Raw genomic sequence first — 17,763 nt, 5'->3', positions numbered from 1 at the left:
GTCCCATGACTGAGCTATGGAAATTAAAACGGTGTTAAACGGCATGAATTCTACAGTGCATGTGGTCCCACAGTGCTCAGGAAACCATATCAAGGACCTCCTGAAGAGGGGGAGCCTCACCTTCTTCGCTCAGCATGCAGTCGCTCAAGGCTATCTCCGTGAACTGGAGCTCGTCCTGCAAGAGCTTGCCCAGGGCGCCACAGGAGTCAACCGAAAGGCTCTGTGTGGCAAAGTCCAAGCGGCTCCTGCTCACCGCTTGCTCCAGGTGATGCAGGATGCTCTCCTGTGGCTCCCCGCCACTCTCTTTGCACAGCCGGGTGTAGGACCGACGGAGGTCTTGCATCTCTGTGGTAGGCATCAGCAGGACTCAGGCCCCCATGCAGAGGAGGGGTTCGGGGGGAGCCTGAGGAACAGCAACGGCTGGGGGTTAATGCTCTTATGGCACACACTGCTGCATATTTTCCTTTGGGCAATCAGGCTTCAAGGTTGCAAAGAAACCTCACAGAAGGGCAGCAGTAAGGGGAGCACAAACTATCATCCCACAGAAGTCCCCCAGCCCAGCCCAGCCCAGTCCAAGGCAAGCAGTCAGTTTTGTTTCTGGTGCTCACCATGGCTGCTAGAAATACAACCTCACCCGTCAACTGCCTGTTCCACTCTTGGTTACTAGGAAAAATGGAGCATGACGGGTATTGTATTTCAAGTCCTGCTCTCTTCAAACCTGGTGCTTGGGAAACAAAGGCATGCTGGGAACTGTAGTTCAGAGACATGCCTAAGCAGGGGGGAGGAGATAAATGAACAGAACAGGACAGAAGGAAAATGGAAAAAGAAGCAGGGCAATATGCAGACTTGCATGGATTTAAGATACGGCATAGAATACACTGGACTCTCATTTAATCATTTAACAAAATAGAAATTGTTGATGGTATCAGTTGGAGGCAGGGAAGGCCAGGACCCACTTTTGAACATACACAGTGGAAATCTCTACCAATTGCTGTTGACTTCTATAAAGAGGTCCTTTAATTAATGAAAGCCAGTGTGGTGCAGTGGTTTGTGTCGGACTCAAACTCAGGAAGAGCAGATTTGAATCCCTTCTTGGCTATGGAAACTCACTGGCTGACCTTGAGCAGGTCACGCCCCCTCAGGCTAGATCTACACTGCCATATAATTCAGTTTCTGAATCCAAATAATTGGCTTTGAACTAGATCATATGAGTATACACTGCCATATAATCTGGTTCAAAGCAGATAATCAGGATTCAGAAACTGGATTATATGGCAATGTAGATGGGACCTCATCCTCAGATGAAGATGATGGGAAACCTGCTCTGAACAAATGCCTTGAAAGCACATCACAATATAAATTATGGTAACCTGGTTCTGGAAAACAATAAATGCTGTGAATGGAATATGGAGGGGGTATAGTTTTAACTGTAATTTTAACTGTATTTTATAGCATTTACATTTTTATGCTTCATGATACAGAGTTGGAATTGTTTTTAATTTTTTATTCATATTTACACACTTTATTTTTAATTTGTATTGCATTGTGTCATGTTTGCTGTTAGTGACCTTGAGTTCCTAAGTCGGGAGAAGAGTGGGATAAAAATAAAGCCAGCAAGCAAGTAAATATTAAAAAGTGGGCTTTTTCAAAGTAGGTAAATGTCTGAAATTTAGAGAAAGAAAATACTATGAAATGTCCTTACTCCACGCTTCTGTTAATCTTCCTCCCAAGAGGATTGACACTGTGACCATCAGGTGAAATGGTTGCACTTTTGTGTGCCAGGATGCCTACAATGCAGTTGGCACAAATTAGGCATGATCTGGCAAGATGGAATTGTTTTTGAGTTTCTGACTTAAACCCTGGCCAGAAGCATAACAGCATCATAGGGAATATCCTGGGATCTGCAGTTTAGGGAAGTCTGCGCAAAATTCTCAGCCAGGGAGCACTTGGGCCTCATTGAACTACAAACCCCAGAATTCCACAGAATATTGCCATGGCAGTTAAAGTGGAACAACAACGCTAGAGCAGTGCAATGTGATAGTGTTATGTTTGCCACTCAAAGGGAAAGTAGGAGCCACAGTCCCTCCCAAGACCTTTTCCATGGAGTACAACTTAGGGTGCCTCTGTCTACACTGTAGAATAAACGCAGTTTGACGCCACTATAGCTGCCAGGACTTAATGCTAGGGAATGCTGGGAGTTTTACAAGGTCCGTAGCCTTCTCTGCTAAACAGAACAGGCACGTAGAATGGCATCTATGTGGCTTTGAAGGGCGGAGGGTGCATCTGCACCCCAGAATGTATGGTTTAATAATACTTCCCCTACCATGGCTCAATGTTGTGGTGTCATGGGAGTTGTACTTTCACAATGTCAAAGAGGCCTGGTGCTTCATCAAACTACAACTCCCAGTATTCCATAGCATTGAGCCACAGCGCTTAAAGCGGCATCAGACTGCGTTCCTTCTGCAGTGTAACTTTACCAAAAAAGAACGAGACACCCCCCTGAATTATTAACTTGACTTGTGGTTCCCTTTGACACTTCTGTCTGCTCCCCTTTACTAAGTTCACTTTGTCTTTCCCAAGATCCAAGCTCTTGAATTCTTTTCTTCGCTCCCCAAATTTGTGGCTTTTAGCCAAAGTCTCTTAACTTCACTGGGTTGCTGTGAGTTTTCCAGGCTGTATGGCCATGTACTAGAAGCATTCTCTCCTGGCATTTTGCCCACATCTATGGCAGGCATCCTTAGAGGTTGTGAGGTCTGTTGGAAATTAGGCAAATGGGGTATATATATATATATGTGTGTGTGTGGAATCTCCAAGGTGGGAGAAAGAACTCTTGTTTGTTTGAGACAGGTGTGAATGGAGCAATTGGCTACCTCGATTAGCATGTAATGGCCTTACAGCTCCAAAGACTGGCTGCTTCCTCCCTGGGGGTCCTTTGTTAGGAGGTTTTAGCTGGCCTTGATTGTTTTCTGTCTGGAATTCCCTTTTTTCTGATTGTTGTTCTTTATTTACTGTCCTGATTTTAATAATGGTAGCCCGATTTTGAATCAAGGAACATGAAAGGCACTGGAGCCTAATTCAACCAGAGAAGTCAACTGTAGCAGAACACCTGATGAACCAACCTGGACACAGTATATTATTTGAGATCACTGAAATGATGGACCACTCTGACAACCATCATGCCAGACTATACCTAGAAAAGCCACTAAAAACCACAAGCATGTGGACAATTTCAACAGAAAGGAGGAAACCATGAAAATGAACAAAATCTGGCTACCAGTCTTTAAAAAAACCCTCTAAAATCAGGACAGTAAAAAAAGAACCCACTCAAAAACAGGGAAATTCCAGACAGGAATCAATCAGGGCCAGTTAACACCTCCCAACAAAGGATCCCCCTGGCAGGACTCAGCCAGGCCATTCAATGCTAATCAAGGTGGCCAATTGAAACATTCACACTTGCCTCAGGCGGACAAGAGCTCTTTCTCCCACCCTAGACCTTCCACAGATATATAAACCCCACTTGCCTAGTTTCCAACAGACCTCACAACCTCTGAGGATGCCAGCCATAGAGACAGGCGAAATGTCAGGAGAGAATGCTTCTGGAACACGGCCATGCAGTCCCGAATACTCACTGCAAACCAGTGATTCCGGCCATGAAAGCCTTCAACAACACACTCTCTGACTTAGTTTACTTACTGAACCAGAACACAGGGCGAGGGGGGGGGGTGATGAGTCGAAGGTGAGGCAGGAAGGCGATTGCGACCCTAACTCCCCCAAGTGTCCGGCAGGGGAGGCTTGCTACAGGAAGTGACCCAAGAGCAGAGGAAGACTACAATTCCCGGCATGCCATGCGCCTAGATGCCCCTCAGCAGCCGTTTGCGCGCCTCATCTGAACCGGCGCGACATGGAGAGCGGGGAGGAGAGCGCCAGAAGCGACTTCAAGAAGGTCGGCGGGGGAGCAGGAAGGCTGGGGAGAGGGGCTAGGACTGGGAGGAGAAGGACGGGAAAGGAGCCGCCACCACCCAGCCTTCTATTTCGGGGGTCTGTGTACAGTACACACTCAACAGCGGGTCATTCTGGACTCCTTCGTGCACTTTCCCTCACCAAAAACGCCTGCACCCTGAATACGGTTAAAGATTCCCATAGTGGCGCCGCGAAATGACCAGACACGCTTAAGCGGCTGAGGGGGAAAAAGGAATGGCGCAAAACACCTGGAGGGAGGGCCCAAGTTTGCCCAGGCCTGATCAACGCTGTACAATTAAGGCAGTGTCATATCACTTTAACTGCTCAGTGCTGTGGAACTCTGAGAATTTGTACTTTTACTTTTAGCCAAAGACTGCTGGTGGTTATTTATTATTATTCATTTATTTGTCTTAAAAGAGAGACTCAAAGTGGCTTTACAGTAACACCAATACAGTACATTATAAAACTTAAAATATACAAACCTTAAAACAGAATTAAATTTTAACGGTTTCCATAGTCCTGAGCCATGGCGTTTGAAGTGATGCCAAACTGCGTTATTTCTACAGTGTGCAGAAGCACCCTCAGAGTGGCTTGCTTTGCAGCTTGAGGCCTGGATGGTGGGAGCAGTTTCTCAGGAGCAGCCATTTGAGCCTCTTCCATCAAATTCTCATTTTTAGAATTCATGAATCTGATGAAATCATTATTACAGTAGAGTCTCGCTTATCCAACATTCTGTATTATCCAATGCAGTCTGCCTCCCGCCCGGATCCACAGCTGTTTCTCTAGGCAGCAATTCTATCTAGTCAATTTTTAGTAGTTAATGTTTTTGTAGTCAATGTTTTCAATACATCACGATGTTTTGGTGCTAAATTCATAAATACAGTAATTACTGCATAACGTTACTGTGTACTGAACTGCTTTTTCTATCAATTTGTTGTAAAGCACAATGTATTGGTGCTTAATTTGTAAAATCATGTGATTTGACATGTAATAGGCTTTTCCTTATTCCCTTCTTATTATCCAACATTTTCACTTATCCAACATTCTGCTGGCCTGTTTATGTTGGATAAGCGAGGCTCTACTATATAGCATTTATTCTTTAACATAAATGTATTTATTTCACCTTCAATATTTTTGTTATCGTGTCAGAAGCAACTTTCAAGTTGCTTCTGGTGTGAAAGAATTGGCCGTCTATAGAGACATTGTCCAGGGGGTGCCTGGGAGGCTTCTGTCATGTCCCCGCAAGCTAGAGCTGACAGACTAGAACTCATTCTGTCTCAAGGATTCAAACTGGCAACCTTTAGGTCAGCAAAGTAACCTTCAGGTTAGCAGTCCAGCTGGCACAAGGGTTTAACCCGGTGGTTCTCAACCTGGGCTCCCCAGATGTTTTTGGCCTACAACTCCCAGAAATCCTAGTCAGTTTACCAGTTGACGGCCAAAAACATCAGGGGACCAGGGGACGTCAGGCTGAGAACAACTGGTAACCCACTCACCACCATGGCTTCAAATCCCTAAATAATCACCACAGCTGCTCTTAGCTGTTAAGCTATTCTGCCTTGGTCAGACCACACCTGGAATACTGTGTCCAATTCTGGGCACCGTCGTTGAAGGGAGATGTTGACAAGCTGCACTGTGTCCAGAGGAGAGTGACTAAAATGATCAAGAGTTTGGAGAATAAGCCCTATGAGCGGCTTAAAGAGCTGGACGTGTTTTGCTTGCAGAAAAGAAGGCTGAGAGGAGACATGATGGCCATGTATAAATATGTGAGGGGAAGTCATAGGGAGGAGGGGCAAACTTGTTTTCTGCAGCCCTGGAGACTAGGACGCAGAACAATGGCTTCAAACTACAGGAAAGGAGATTCCACCTGAACACTGGAAATAACTTCCTCACAGTGAGAGCTGTTTGGCAGTGGAACCCTCTGCCCCGGAGTGTGGTGGAGGCTCCTTCTTTGGAGGCTTTTAAGCAGATGGCTGGATGGCCATCTGTTGGGGGTGCTTTGAATGCGATTTTCCTGCTTCTTGGCGGGGGGTTGAACTGGATGGCCCGCAAGGTCTCTTCCAACTCTATGATTCTATGACTATGATTCTAAGGCTGTATATGGGTTTTTTTGAGTGGGGGCAGGAAAAGAGGAAGAGTTTGAGATACTTAAGGCAGAGCTTTCCAAACATTTCATGTTAGCTACATACTTTTTAGAGATTTATCATTTCACGATACAGTAATTCGGTTTTACTAGCAAACCAGAGGTTGAACCATCAAACACATACATAAATTGTAATAACAAAATCTCTCATGGGCACCTTTCATTTATATATTTTTTAAAGTGGGAAGTGGGGAGATGAGGTGGTCCCAGCATTAAACCCACCCCGTTGAACTCCATAATCCCTTTGGGGGAGCCCTTGTGCCATTTGGCTGGGTTTGTGAACCAGCCAAGGCTGCCAACCTACCATGATGTTCTGCTCTCCTGAAGTTTAGTTTGCAGTCAGAAGTCAAAAGTGTTCATTTGCTCTAGAAATCTGAGTGCTGCGAATATAGAAACTATGACAATGACAGGTGTTGTAACAATGGGTAACTTCAGCTGCCTTCATGTTACTTGGCTAACCGCTTGGTCATGGGTAAGAAAGGAGGAGCATGTCTAGATATGTTAAATGACTGTTTCACAGATTTGTTCATGGCAAAACTGACTAGAGGGCTGTGCAGACTAGATTTGCTATCGAACTGATGGGAGACAGGGCCCATAACAGCACATGTGAATTTTGAAAAGTTCCACTGCAACTGGGAAAGGAAGAGTCAAATGAGTCTCGTATCCTCAAGAAACCAGATATTATTTATTAGTTTATTAAAGGAGACTGAGAGGGCATGCCAAATTAGGAATGGAAACATGTCCAAGGGACAATGTTTAAAAATGTGTAGAAGATAAAAAGTAGGAGTTATGGCAAAACTAGTGTAAGTTCAGAAGACAAGTAACTGTAGTAAATAAACAAAATAATTGGTGACCATACTGGTAAAAATATGGTATTTGAACAAATGAAACAAAGAAGAAACCAGCCAATGTTAAACTGATGAATGTGTGAAATATTTGTTAAAGGAGAGGAAAAGTGCACAGTAACTGGATTCCATGTGTTAATCTTCACTGTAGCAAAGTCTGTAAACCTCCTTTTTGAGATATGATGGGTGAAGAATCAAGCAACAAAAGACTGTTTGAACCAAGAGGATAAAATGTGCAATTCACTAGGATCAGATGGCATACATATTTAACACCTTTAAAAACTTACTGTAAATACTTGCGTATATGTCCAGAATTTTTTTCCAAAACAAAAACAAAACAGCTCTCAAAACTTGATTTATCCACAGGCCAAAGTAAGTATTGTGTCTTACCTCTTGTTGTATGTCAGCTTGTTGTGCCCACTGTAATGTCTGAACCTGAAGTTCATGAAGGGAATGAGTCTTTAGTTGAGGGGCCTAAACAGCTAGAAGATGGCCAATGTTCAGATGAGAGGCCAGGAAAGGAAGACCTTTCATCGAATTCTGATAGTGACTTAGATGCTGTTGATTTAGGTGTTCTTTAATCGTTCAGTCGTTTTCGACTCTTCGTGACCTCATGGACCAGTCCACGCCAGAGCTCCCTGTCGGCCGTCGCTGCCCCCAGCTCCTTCAAGGTTGAGCCAGCCATTTCAAGGATACCGTCCATCCATCTCGCCCTTGGTTGGCCTCTCTTCCTTTTTCCTTCCATTTTCCCCAGCATCATGATCTCCTCCAAGCTTTCCTGTCTTCTCATGATGTGGCCAAAATACTTCAGCTTTGCCTCTAGTATCCTTCCCTCCAGTGAGCAGTCGGGCATTATTTCCTGGAGGATGGACTGGTTGGATCTTCTTGCAGTCCAAGGCACTCTCAGGATTTTCCTCCGGCACCAAAGTTCAAAAGCGTCTATCTTCCTTCGCTCAGCCTTCCTCATGGTCTAGCTCTCGCAGCCATAGGTTACTATGGGGAATACCATTGATTTCACTATGCGGACCTTTGTTGCCAGTGTGATGTCTCTGCTTTTCAGTATTTTATCGAGGTTGGCCATTGCTCTCCTCCCAAGAAATAGACGTCTTCTGATTTCCTGGTTGCAGTCTGCATCTGCAGTGATCTTCGCACCTAGAAATATAAAGTCTGTCACTGCCTCCACATTTTCTCTCTCTATTTGGCAGTTGTCAATTGGTCTGGTTGCCATGATCTTGGTTTTCTTGATGTTTAACTGCAGCCCGGCTTTTGCACTTTCTTCTTTTACCTTGGTGATAAGGCTCCTCAGTTCCTCCTCACTTTCAACCATCAGAATGGTATCATCTGCATACCTAAGATTGTTAATGTTTCTTCCAGAAATTTTAACTCCAGCCTTGGATTTGTCAAGCCTCGCACGTCGCACGATGTGTTCTGTGTACAAGTTGAATAGATAGGGCGATAGTATACAGCCCTGACGTACTCCTTTCCCAATCTTGAACCAGGCTGTTGTTCCGTGGTCTGTTCTTACTGTAGCTACTTGGTCTTTATACAGATTTCTTAGGATACAGACAAGGTGACTTGGTATCCCCATATCACCAAGCACATGCCACAGTTTGTTATGGTCCACACAGTCGAAGGCTTTAGAATAGTCAACGAAACAGAAGGTAGATGCTTTAGGTGTTAGTGAGAACTTAACCTTGAATTGAAGGCAGTTTTACAAGAAAGATATGGAAGTCTGCAAAAGACTCAGGCGATCTGCTTGTTTACAACAGAAAAGAGATAATTGTAATGAGATAGCTTTCTTCAAGGGCAAAAGAAATGCATTTCTCACGATTAGGGATTAAGAGCCTTTTATTGACTCATTCAGCTTTTGTTTTCAAGTCAGGCAATTTTCGCTTAACCTCCAAGGTTCCTGCTTTTCAGTGCTCTGTGTTTTCATGGATATTTTCTGGTTCCAGTTGTCACTTGGCATTTAATGTGTGCTTTTTGAATTACTTTATCCATGCCTAGTCATGCTTATGGATTTGTTTTGCTTTGTTTCTTGTTTTTGCCTATCTTGTTCCATGGAAGTTTTTACAAAATTGATGATGGATTCTCACTGAACATTTAAGACATTCTTATGGACTAACTTTTGGATTATACTTTATACTACTTTTACTGCTTTGCTTTTATATATGTTTTCCACAATAAGCTGCTTGTTGTATACTCGTTGGTGTGCTGTTACAGTCAAAGGGATTTCTGCCTTGAAGTGCTACACCTCTTTATCAAGAATCCTCCCTTTCTCTGAGTAAAGTGGCCAAAGGTGAGAGCTTAAACCATCCCAAGACAATGGGTGCACTGAGCACCTCAGCTCAGTCTACCATGGTGCTGCCTCTGGCCTCTTTGAATATCAGACTGGGAAGATGGTGGCTGCTCTTTGGCCCTTCCCCTCAGGGAAAATGAGGGAATATAGGAGAAGTTGGCACTCCTTTTTGGTTCTCCTGGGATGGACCTTGTTCTTCACTTTTCAGTATTCTACCCAGAGAAGGCAATGGTTCCTTCTTTGATGAAAAATACATGCCTTTAGTTTATACTGTACATGAGGTCAGCTTATACACGAGTATATGCAGGTAAATATGAAATGGTCGTACTTCAGTAATTGCATAAAGATATTCACCTTCTGTTTATTTTTACACTATTGCTATCAGCATGCCAAATACTGGTAAAATTAGCCCCAGTTTACTAGGAACTTAAAGCCTAAAATAGTGGAGAAATAATCAAGGAGCAGCATGGATCATATGTAGCAAGGGAATACGTAATGTGAGCAAAGTCCAGTTGTCACATAAGCTTGATTTTTTAAGGAACCAGAATGAGAATACGAATAGATGGCCTCATGCATACACTGGTGAAAAACATGATCTGAGATATTATTATTAACCATGTTGTAAAACAAACTTAACAGACAACATCAGCATTTCTGGAGAATGAAATCATGGTTTGCCAGTCATATGAAATCCCTTAAACTTTTAAGTCTTTTAAACTTTATTTTTGTTTATAATATTGTACCATTTTGTATTAATTGATATTTGTTTGTCTGTTATATCATTTATTGTATTTACTGTTTTGTTGTAAGCTGCGTATTATTATTATTATTATTATTATTATTATTATTTAGCACTAACAAACATATAAACTGAGTGATCTGCTAGACATAGACTTGGATTTCCAGAAAAGCATTTGATGAAGAATCCTGGATAAATTGGACAGTCATTGACTAAAGAACAGGTTATTTTATTGCAGGGGTTGCTGTTCTTATGTGCTTTCAAGCCCATTCAGATTTATGATCATCATAAAGCAAGCCTATTACAGAACTTTCTTGGCAAGATTTATTCTACAGGGGTATGCCTTTGTTCTCCTCAGAGGGTGAGCGAGTGTGACTTGCAGAAGGTCATCTAGTGAGTTGCCATGGTTGAACCCTTGTCTAAAGTCTCATAGTCTAGTGCAGTGGTTCTCAACCTGTGGGTCCCTCGGTGTTTTGGCCTACAACTCCCAGAAATCCCAAACAGTTTACCTGTTTACCAGCCAGTTTAGCTGTTAGGATTTCCGGGATTTGAAGGCCAAAACATCTGGACCCACAGGTTGAAAACCACTGGTTCAAACCACCTCACTATTTCTGGCTCTGTGGCAGAGATAGGAGCTCCTACCGCTGAGCTGCTGAACTTGCTGACCAGAAGGTCAGCGGTTCGAATCCGGGGAGCGGGGTAAGGTTCCGCTGTTAGCCCCAGCTTCTGCCAACCTAGCAGTTCAAAAACATGCAAATGTGAGTAGATCAATAGGTACTGCTCCAGCAGGAAGATAACAGCGCTCCATGGAGTCATGCCGATCACATGACCTAGGAGGTGTCTATGGAAAACAATGGCCCTTTGGCTTAGAAATGGATATGAGCACCAATCCACAGAAAACCTTTACTTTATGGCAGTGATAGGAACTCTATTTCATTCCTGGTGGTTACTGCAGTATTGGGTGGGGCAACTCTTACTGCTGGGATATGATATCTGAATGGGCTTGTCCCATCACCAAACTGTATATAAACACATTTCTCGCAATAGAAACAAATAAGCACGGAAGTTCTGAGCTAGAAATGGCGCTATTTAACTTGTTCATGTCATCTTGGGCTCCGGAGTCCTGAGCAATGCATGAGCTAGCCGGCAGGTGGCGTCAGAGCATCGTGAAAAGCTAAGCAGATGCCAGAGGTCTGTAAAGGGATTTCTTCAGCATTGGTGAATATACAGCAAAATTTGTAGGGTTTGAGTTGATGGTGGAAAGACAGAAAAGATCTCCATAGTGGATATAGTTCAATAATAGAACGTAAGGTCTGTAATGTGGCAGCAGTGAAAAATACCATTTCTATGTTAGTGATGTTGATTGTGAAAGGGGCTGAAAACAAGATAGCCCCATTTTAATGCCCTTGTTCATATGTGGCACTGCAGCTGCATTTAGAATAAAGAGTTTGATCACTTTATCAAAAAAGCCACAATAAGCATAGAACGTGGCCAGTGGAAACACTGAGAGAACATTTTCCTTAGGGAACTGAAGCATGCTGTAACAGTATGAATGGTTGGACAAGGTAGATAAGATTCAGTAGGGCTTGGAAAAACTTGACAGAGAAAAAACTTCTCTCAGGACACTTGATTTTGAATACTTCCTGTAAAAAATTATTACAAGGAGATTGTCTTTTTTGTGTGGTGTAGGAATCTATCCCTTTTTTTTAATGTGATTTCTATCTGGTACCAGCATTTCTGGTAAAGAAGTGATGCCTAGTAATACACTTATTTGAGTGAATGAGATACACCTGTAATCTCTCTTTCTTCATGTGGAAGTTAGCTGACAAATTACTGAAATTCAGCTACTAAACTTAGAGAAATTTTTAGGATGCTTCTGGATAAATGCAGGAGGTAGTGGTAGTCCCTAGTTAATGTTTTTTATTATTATTATTCTAGCAAGTCTGGAGCAAGGATGTGTACCCCGGGCCATTTTTGTGGCCCCTAAGGTGACATATTTTTGCATTTTTAGAAAATGTTGCTTCAAAACGCCTCCCCCCCCCCCCCCGCCCCTCACCATATCTCTAAGGGATATAGACCATATTTCCACCACATCAGGTGTCCTCCTGAACCATCCTTCTACGGAGTCAAAATAAAATTTTGCAAAAGGGGTTTCCACATATAAACATGATACCTTTTCTTAATGAAGCTGTGACTACAAACCTGCTGATTATATACAAATTTATTTGCATACAGTAGATAAGTGAACTAAAATGTTTAAACACACTATTCCCATTTAGTTGGGTAATATTTGGGAATAAGTCGTGTGTTCTGTTGCAGTACCCAAGATACAGAATTCCTTGTCTTGATTCACATAAGCCCTTTTGTTTATTGATCCCAAAGGCTAACAACTGACTTCCTAACAATCCTCTGAGAAACTATATGCTGAAATAAGTAGAGGCAAGGAGCTGGTCTTTGAAAGAGTGCTGTTTTCAGCAGATGAAAAAACCTTGTGGATAAGGGTTGCAGTAGAAAAAATTAGGGTGGAGCTTGAAGCCAGTTATGTGGTCTCTGTGTAGGGATGGAAGATTGATGTCAGTATGTATTGCCCTTCAGGTCCCAGAGAATGAAAGGCAGAAGTGGTAAGGTAATATATTTTATTTGGCCAGTTCCTTTTGATGTATTTCTACACCAACAGAAGTTGTTCTCATAAAATATATTGCTTTACCTCTTTTATATCTCTTTGAAATGGAAAGACAAAGAGATTCACTTTTTCTTCATTAACACCTCTTGATGGATTCCCTTTTCTGTGCAGGAGACTGTGAACAAACTGCTCCAGCTCTACTTCAAAGATGACAAAACACGAGGTAATTGCTTTCCCTTCTGTCTCAATAAAGAGGCCAGTTCTTTCTGGAGGTCTTCCCAGATTTTACTGTAGAGAGACCAGGCTCTGAAATATCAGAGGTAACCCAAGATCCTTCTAGACTGCAACTGACTGTAATTCCAGGCCTTCCCAAGACTTCATTTCCCCCAAAATCTGATGCACAATACTGTTCTAAAATAAATGTCATGGTTCTTCAACTGATGTGATCCCGCATCTTGCAGCAAATGTTAGAACTGGGCAACTAATCCTATCCAGACTGTCTCATGGCTAACATTCAATATCCTCATAGTTGGCTATAGATTCTCAGCTAAGGTACACACTCCCCACTAGCATGGCCAGTGAAAAATAGATTCCCAAGGCTTATAGGACAGAAGCAAATAGAGGAAATTACAAACATGAGTGATCTCTCATCCCCACAGCTGCTAGAAGTGTGCAAAAAGGTTATTGATAGAATTGACTAGAAATTTCTTATTCTAGTCTAGTCTCAAACTAGCTACCTGTATCTACTAAATGCAAATTAACCCTTTCTGTAACACTGACAGTTGTTAATACTTGATCATGACACTAACAACCACTCCAAAATCCCTATGTCTTGTCTCAGAGGCCATGTTCACTATAGTTGCCTTGGGTTGTGGGCAGGGATAATTGTGCTGTGAGAAATGTTTAGTCATGATAATTGTTCCTCTCTCTTCTCAGTGAGTGGTGATGCTCTGTTGCTGATGGCAGAAATGCTTAAAGTATTTGTTCAAGGTAAGTTGTGGCATCCATATTTGTTTCAAGGAATGGCAGTCACAAATTGATGATATGGCCTATGGAAAGGTGAAAGTGCTGAAGTCAACATTCTATTGAGTTAAATTTTATTTTTATAAGTAATGGCAGACTTTCTGCAAGGTTGGAAGCCAGCTAAATCCAGAGGTATAGCCAGAGCTTCCATGCCTTTCATGACTATAAACTTTCCCTTCTATGATGCTTTGAGTTATGCCTTCCTTTCCCATCTTAGTCGTTCTAAGAAATTCTTTAGCACAGGGATAGGATCATACTGCTGTACTGCCCCTCCTAGCATTTTTCACCAATGGCTATTTTGTCCAGGGCTACTGGTCATAATAGTCCTGTAACATCTGGAGGACTACAGTTCCCACTCTTGCCCTAGAAGTAGTAGTTACAGTGTTCACAGAATCTTTTCTAGTTGCAGAATTTGATTTCTGGTCCTAATTAAACTTAATATGTGTGTCTAATTATGCTTCCATCTGATGTTAAGGAGCGTAAGACACATTTACTAATTTAAACTCAGGATCTACTTTGTGGAGCCTGTGTGGGTCTTCATTGCTGGTTGGTTATGTGTATGATGGTATACATACGGAGTTAGGCACATGTTTTGTTTGGTTTTATTCAATCTTGAGTGAATCATACCAAGTGATAAGACTCTAGCACTTCTTCCTAAGGCAAAGCATTTGTGATAATGCTCTAAACAGGCAAATGTGTATGTACGTATAAGGCAGATGAGAAAAAGCTTCAACCAATAACGTCCCCTCCTGTTTCCCTAAAGTCTCTGCCCCTTCCTTCTCTGCTGCATCCTTGACAGCCCTCTCTTGTGCTTTGAATTCTTTGGAACCGTGTGTTACAGAGGCAGCAGCACGAGGCGCACGGCAAGCTGAAACAGAGGACCTGACCAAGGTGGAAGTGGAGCATGTGGAAAAAGTGCTGCCACAGCTGGTATGTAAATCCCATCTCAGATTCCTTAGTTAACAGCATAAGGATGCGGGCAAAGGCATCTTAATTCCCTTCCTTCATGAGGATGTTGGCTCAACTGGGCAACTAGAACTTAAGGAAATCAGCTAGCTAACTTGGAGAGAATGCCTTGTTGCTCACACTAATGTAACAATTCTTAATTTTTTTCAGCTTCTGGACTTCTAGAAAACTGATGATGCAAATCTTGCCTTCCTGCTACTTTGGATTGACTCCTGGCACAAAGTGGGCTACAAACGTCCACATGGAATCTGTTCCAGAGTGACTGTGCTTACTGGAATGATAGTCCTCCTTTGTGCTCCCTTCTACTTAATTACCATTCTTTTTACCTAGGTGCCTGCTTGCTCTCGAATGTCAAATGGGCTGGATTTTTTTTAATGATCACAGTGCCGAAGCAAATGGCCCTGAGCCACTTGAGACTCTGCCCTATCCTGCTGCTTCCCATTCACGGCCAGGCAGAGCTTCCACTTTTCCGATGGGAGAAACAGGTGTCTTCCTGTAGGGATGTGTGGAAAGAGTGAGTTTGCCTGGAAGCATTCCCTGCCCTGTAGGCTCTCATCACCCCTGCAAGCTTTTTAAAGGATAATTTCATGCCCTGCCTGCAGTCTGAGCTCTTAAACAGGAGCCAGGGCCGGGTCTGTGCCAGCAGCAGGTACCTGATCTTTATTTTATAAATAAACAGTGCCTGTCCCTCAACCTTTCCAGCATTCCACTGGGGCCATGACATCAAAGAGGGCTTGGAACCTTTTAACCATTTGATATTCTCAGAAGCTGCTTCCCTCTGCTATAAATTTGTTCTCACAAAGAAACTTCAATAAATCAAAAATAGTTTCCCTCCCTTTTGCAGGCTCCTTGTTGCAATTAATCATAGAAAGTCAAGTAGCTTCAAAGGGTTGTTTGGCCTTCCCTCCACCCCCTCTTTGTAGGACGAAAGAAAAACTTTCAAAAAGGAGCAGAATAACAAACAGCATGTGTGAGGATCCCACATCACGCAGGACCCAGCCCCTCTGTCAGCAGGGGAGGGGGAGGCTGTGAAATAGTAAACCTCACACATGGGAAAGGCAGGGTAGAGCCCAGCAACTCTGACTTCACAGCAAAATAAAGCCTAGGCCTGCTGAGGACAAAGTAACTGCATTTTAAGGCATGAATACAGCAGTGCAGTACTGGTGTACTCAACCGTAAGCCCTGTTGTTCAGTGGGACTTACTCCTAGCTAAGAAGGCATTCCTATTGTTGCTTATAGATTAATGTCCAAGCTGAGTGATAAAGAGTAGTTTGCCAAAGTTGTTTCTAATATACCCACTGCTACATATTAATAACTAACAGGAACAAAAGGAGAGAAATCTGAAAGCTTGCAATTTCCATCAGCACTAGCCAACACAGTCAATTAAAAAGAATCATGGAACTTGCAGTACAACATGTGGGAGGCTGCAGTCATTTATGCCTCACTCCTCATTTAATAGCAGAGAAATCTGACTTCAAGCACTAGTTAACTAATTTTACATTATCTAATCAGGCTTGACTGGGAGCTGCTTCCCTGAATAATTTTCCCCATTGCCTGCTACTTCACCTTTTATCCAGATTGCAGGGCTGGAATTGTTTACATGTGATGCCGGTACCTGCCATTGAGCAAGGGCATTTTCCCTGTTGTACAAAGTCAGTGCTAAAGCTACACTAAACAAGGATGACAGTTTTTTATGAAACCTCTACGTAAGCAGCCAAGCAAAGTGGAAAGACAATTATATGCTCTAATACATTATAAAAACTGTTCTATACCAATGACATGCATGCAATCAAATCCTGCATATTTATATGGAAGCAGAAATAAATATGGCCAATTGTAGAGTACTTTTTATTGAAGAATGCAGTCTTAAGATTAATTTATACACCAGATTTATATTCTGCCTTTCCCACTCGCCATTCAGGTAATATATGTTTTTCCGTTGTCCAGTTTTTGTTTTCTTAACTACCATGTAAAGTATTCAAGATCAAGAAATGGGTGATTGGTTCAAGGTCATCCAGTGACTTCCTACCTGAGTGGACCTTGATCTCCCCATTCTTAGTCCTAGTGCATGTTACTCATTTCTACACCAGTGACTTGTGACTGATACAGGCTTAGAATATCAATAAAAATATCTCATTACTTAGAACCTTAGCAAGCAACTCTTCTACCTTTTCCAGAGTAATTGATTACTCACTTTAAACCTAGGAAGCTTGAGATAACTGTCTTTTAACTTTGGTCAATGTAAGACTGCTCAGAAGCAAACCTTCTGTTTAAGGAAATTATATTTCTTATTACACCGCAAAAGTAGTGTGAAAGCCTACTTCTATTTTTATTTGGTTTGACAGTCTAGTTTATAAGATGATACTCCAGATAATTTTTTTGTATGTAGTTTTCACATGTTTTTTTAAACATCAAAACACCCCCATAAAATGAGAGTGCTTTGGCTACCCACATAATTTAATCCCCCTGAAGGAAGGGGTGCAAATGTTCTACAGAGCATTTAATGTGAATTTGAATACGTACACCTGTGACAAAGCTAAACTAAAACAGATGTCACTTTCTGATCTGTTGACACACCAATGTTTAACACATGTCTGTTTACATTTTTCTATGGTAAATCCTAATTATAGTCCAGAGTAGGGTTTATGACAATACATGGTAACTATGTCCTATTCCATGAAATAGTCAGAGGGAATTGATATTTCTAGGCACAAGGTCAAATACCACTCCCATGGATTCAGCAGCTGAGTGGTAAAATGGTTTTATATTTGTATATTTTAAGTTGTATTGAAATGCTTTTAGTTATGAGGCTCTTTGAGTTTACGTATGGAGAGAAAAAGCAGGATATAAACAAGCACAATAATACTTTTTTTGTAAATGAATACGATTTTCATTGTGAACAATTAGAGATGGAGTTGTGACTTCCTTTGTTGTCAGCTGAAGTTGAAAAGGAAGCTTAACTTCCTTTTTGAAGCATGAGTCTAATGCCTTGTACAGCTAAGCTTGAACACTGCAGCCATGCTGACGACAAGATTTGGGGAAATGTAATTCTTATAACTAACTTTTCGAAGTTCAATTCAGAAGTTCAGTATTTTCTCTCTAGTCTTGAGGCATCAAGCTATCATATATATAAAACTGTTGGATAACTTATCCTGGGAAAATCTATTA

General features: G+C 42.1%; 2 protein-coding genes across 5 annotated transcripts in view; one reads left to right on the top strand and one right to left on the bottom strand.

Moving 5' to 3' along the window:
• lrrc45 (leucine rich repeat containing 45) overlaps positions 1-9,350 on the bottom strand; it is a 32,017-nt gene extending 22,667 nt beyond the window's left edge. The window contains exons 1-2 of one of the 4 annotated variants that reach the window (XM_062973947.1): positions 6,405-9,350; positions 121-403 (exon numbers count right to left, since the gene is read on the bottom strand). In XM_062973947.1, the coding sequence (XP_062830017.1) occupies positions 121-358 (238 nt within the window). In that variant the 5' untranslated portion in view covers positions 359-403; positions 6,405-9,350. Of the gene's footprint in view, positions 1-120; positions 584-608; positions 753-3,693; positions 3,809-6,404 lie in introns of those variants that run through there. The other 3 variants (XM_008104578.3, XM_003217315.4, XM_016991389.2) reach the window with 3 other exon arrangements.
• On the top strand, positions 3,802-16,439 carry cenpx (centromere protein X). The gene is made up of 5 exons (XM_003217296.4): positions 3,802-3,943; positions 12,778-12,829; positions 13,543-13,596; positions 14,471-14,559; positions 14,746-16,439. Exons 1-5 carry the CDS (start codon positions 3,902-3,904, stop codon positions 14,758-14,760), a joined length of 252 nt encoding a protein of 83 aa, XP_003217344.1. The 5' UTR covers positions 3,802-3,901; the 3' UTR covers positions 14,761-16,439.
• Positions 16,440-17,763: the final 1,324 nt, after the last annotated feature.

The sequence above is a fragment of the Anolis carolinensis genome, chromosome 2, assembly GCF_035594765.1.
Source record: "Anolis carolinensis isolate JA03-04 chromosome 2, rAnoCar3.1.pri, whole genome shotgun sequence".
Taxonomy (NCBI): Eukaryota; Metazoa; Chordata; class Lepidosauria; order Squamata; family Dactyloidae; genus Anolis; species Anolis carolinensis.
The sequence above is the reverse complement of the archived record's forward strand: the minus strand, read 5'-3'. Positions and strand labels throughout refer to the sequence as shown.

Excerpts from the sequence above, each read along its gene's own strand:
- cenpx (XM_003217296.4), top strand. The coding sequence starts at position 3,902 with ATGGAGAGCGGGGAGGAGAGCGCCAGAAGCGACTTCAAGAAG. Across the intron at positions 3,944-12,777 it reads CCAGAAGCGACTTCAAGAAG|GAGACTGTGAACAAACTGCT; the intron begins GTCGGCGGGGGA and ends TTTTCTGTGCAG. Across the intron at positions 13,597-14,470 it reads GCTTAAAGTATTTGTTCAAG|AGGCAGCAGCACGAGGCGCA; the intron begins GTAAGTTGTGGC and ends CGTGTGTTACAG.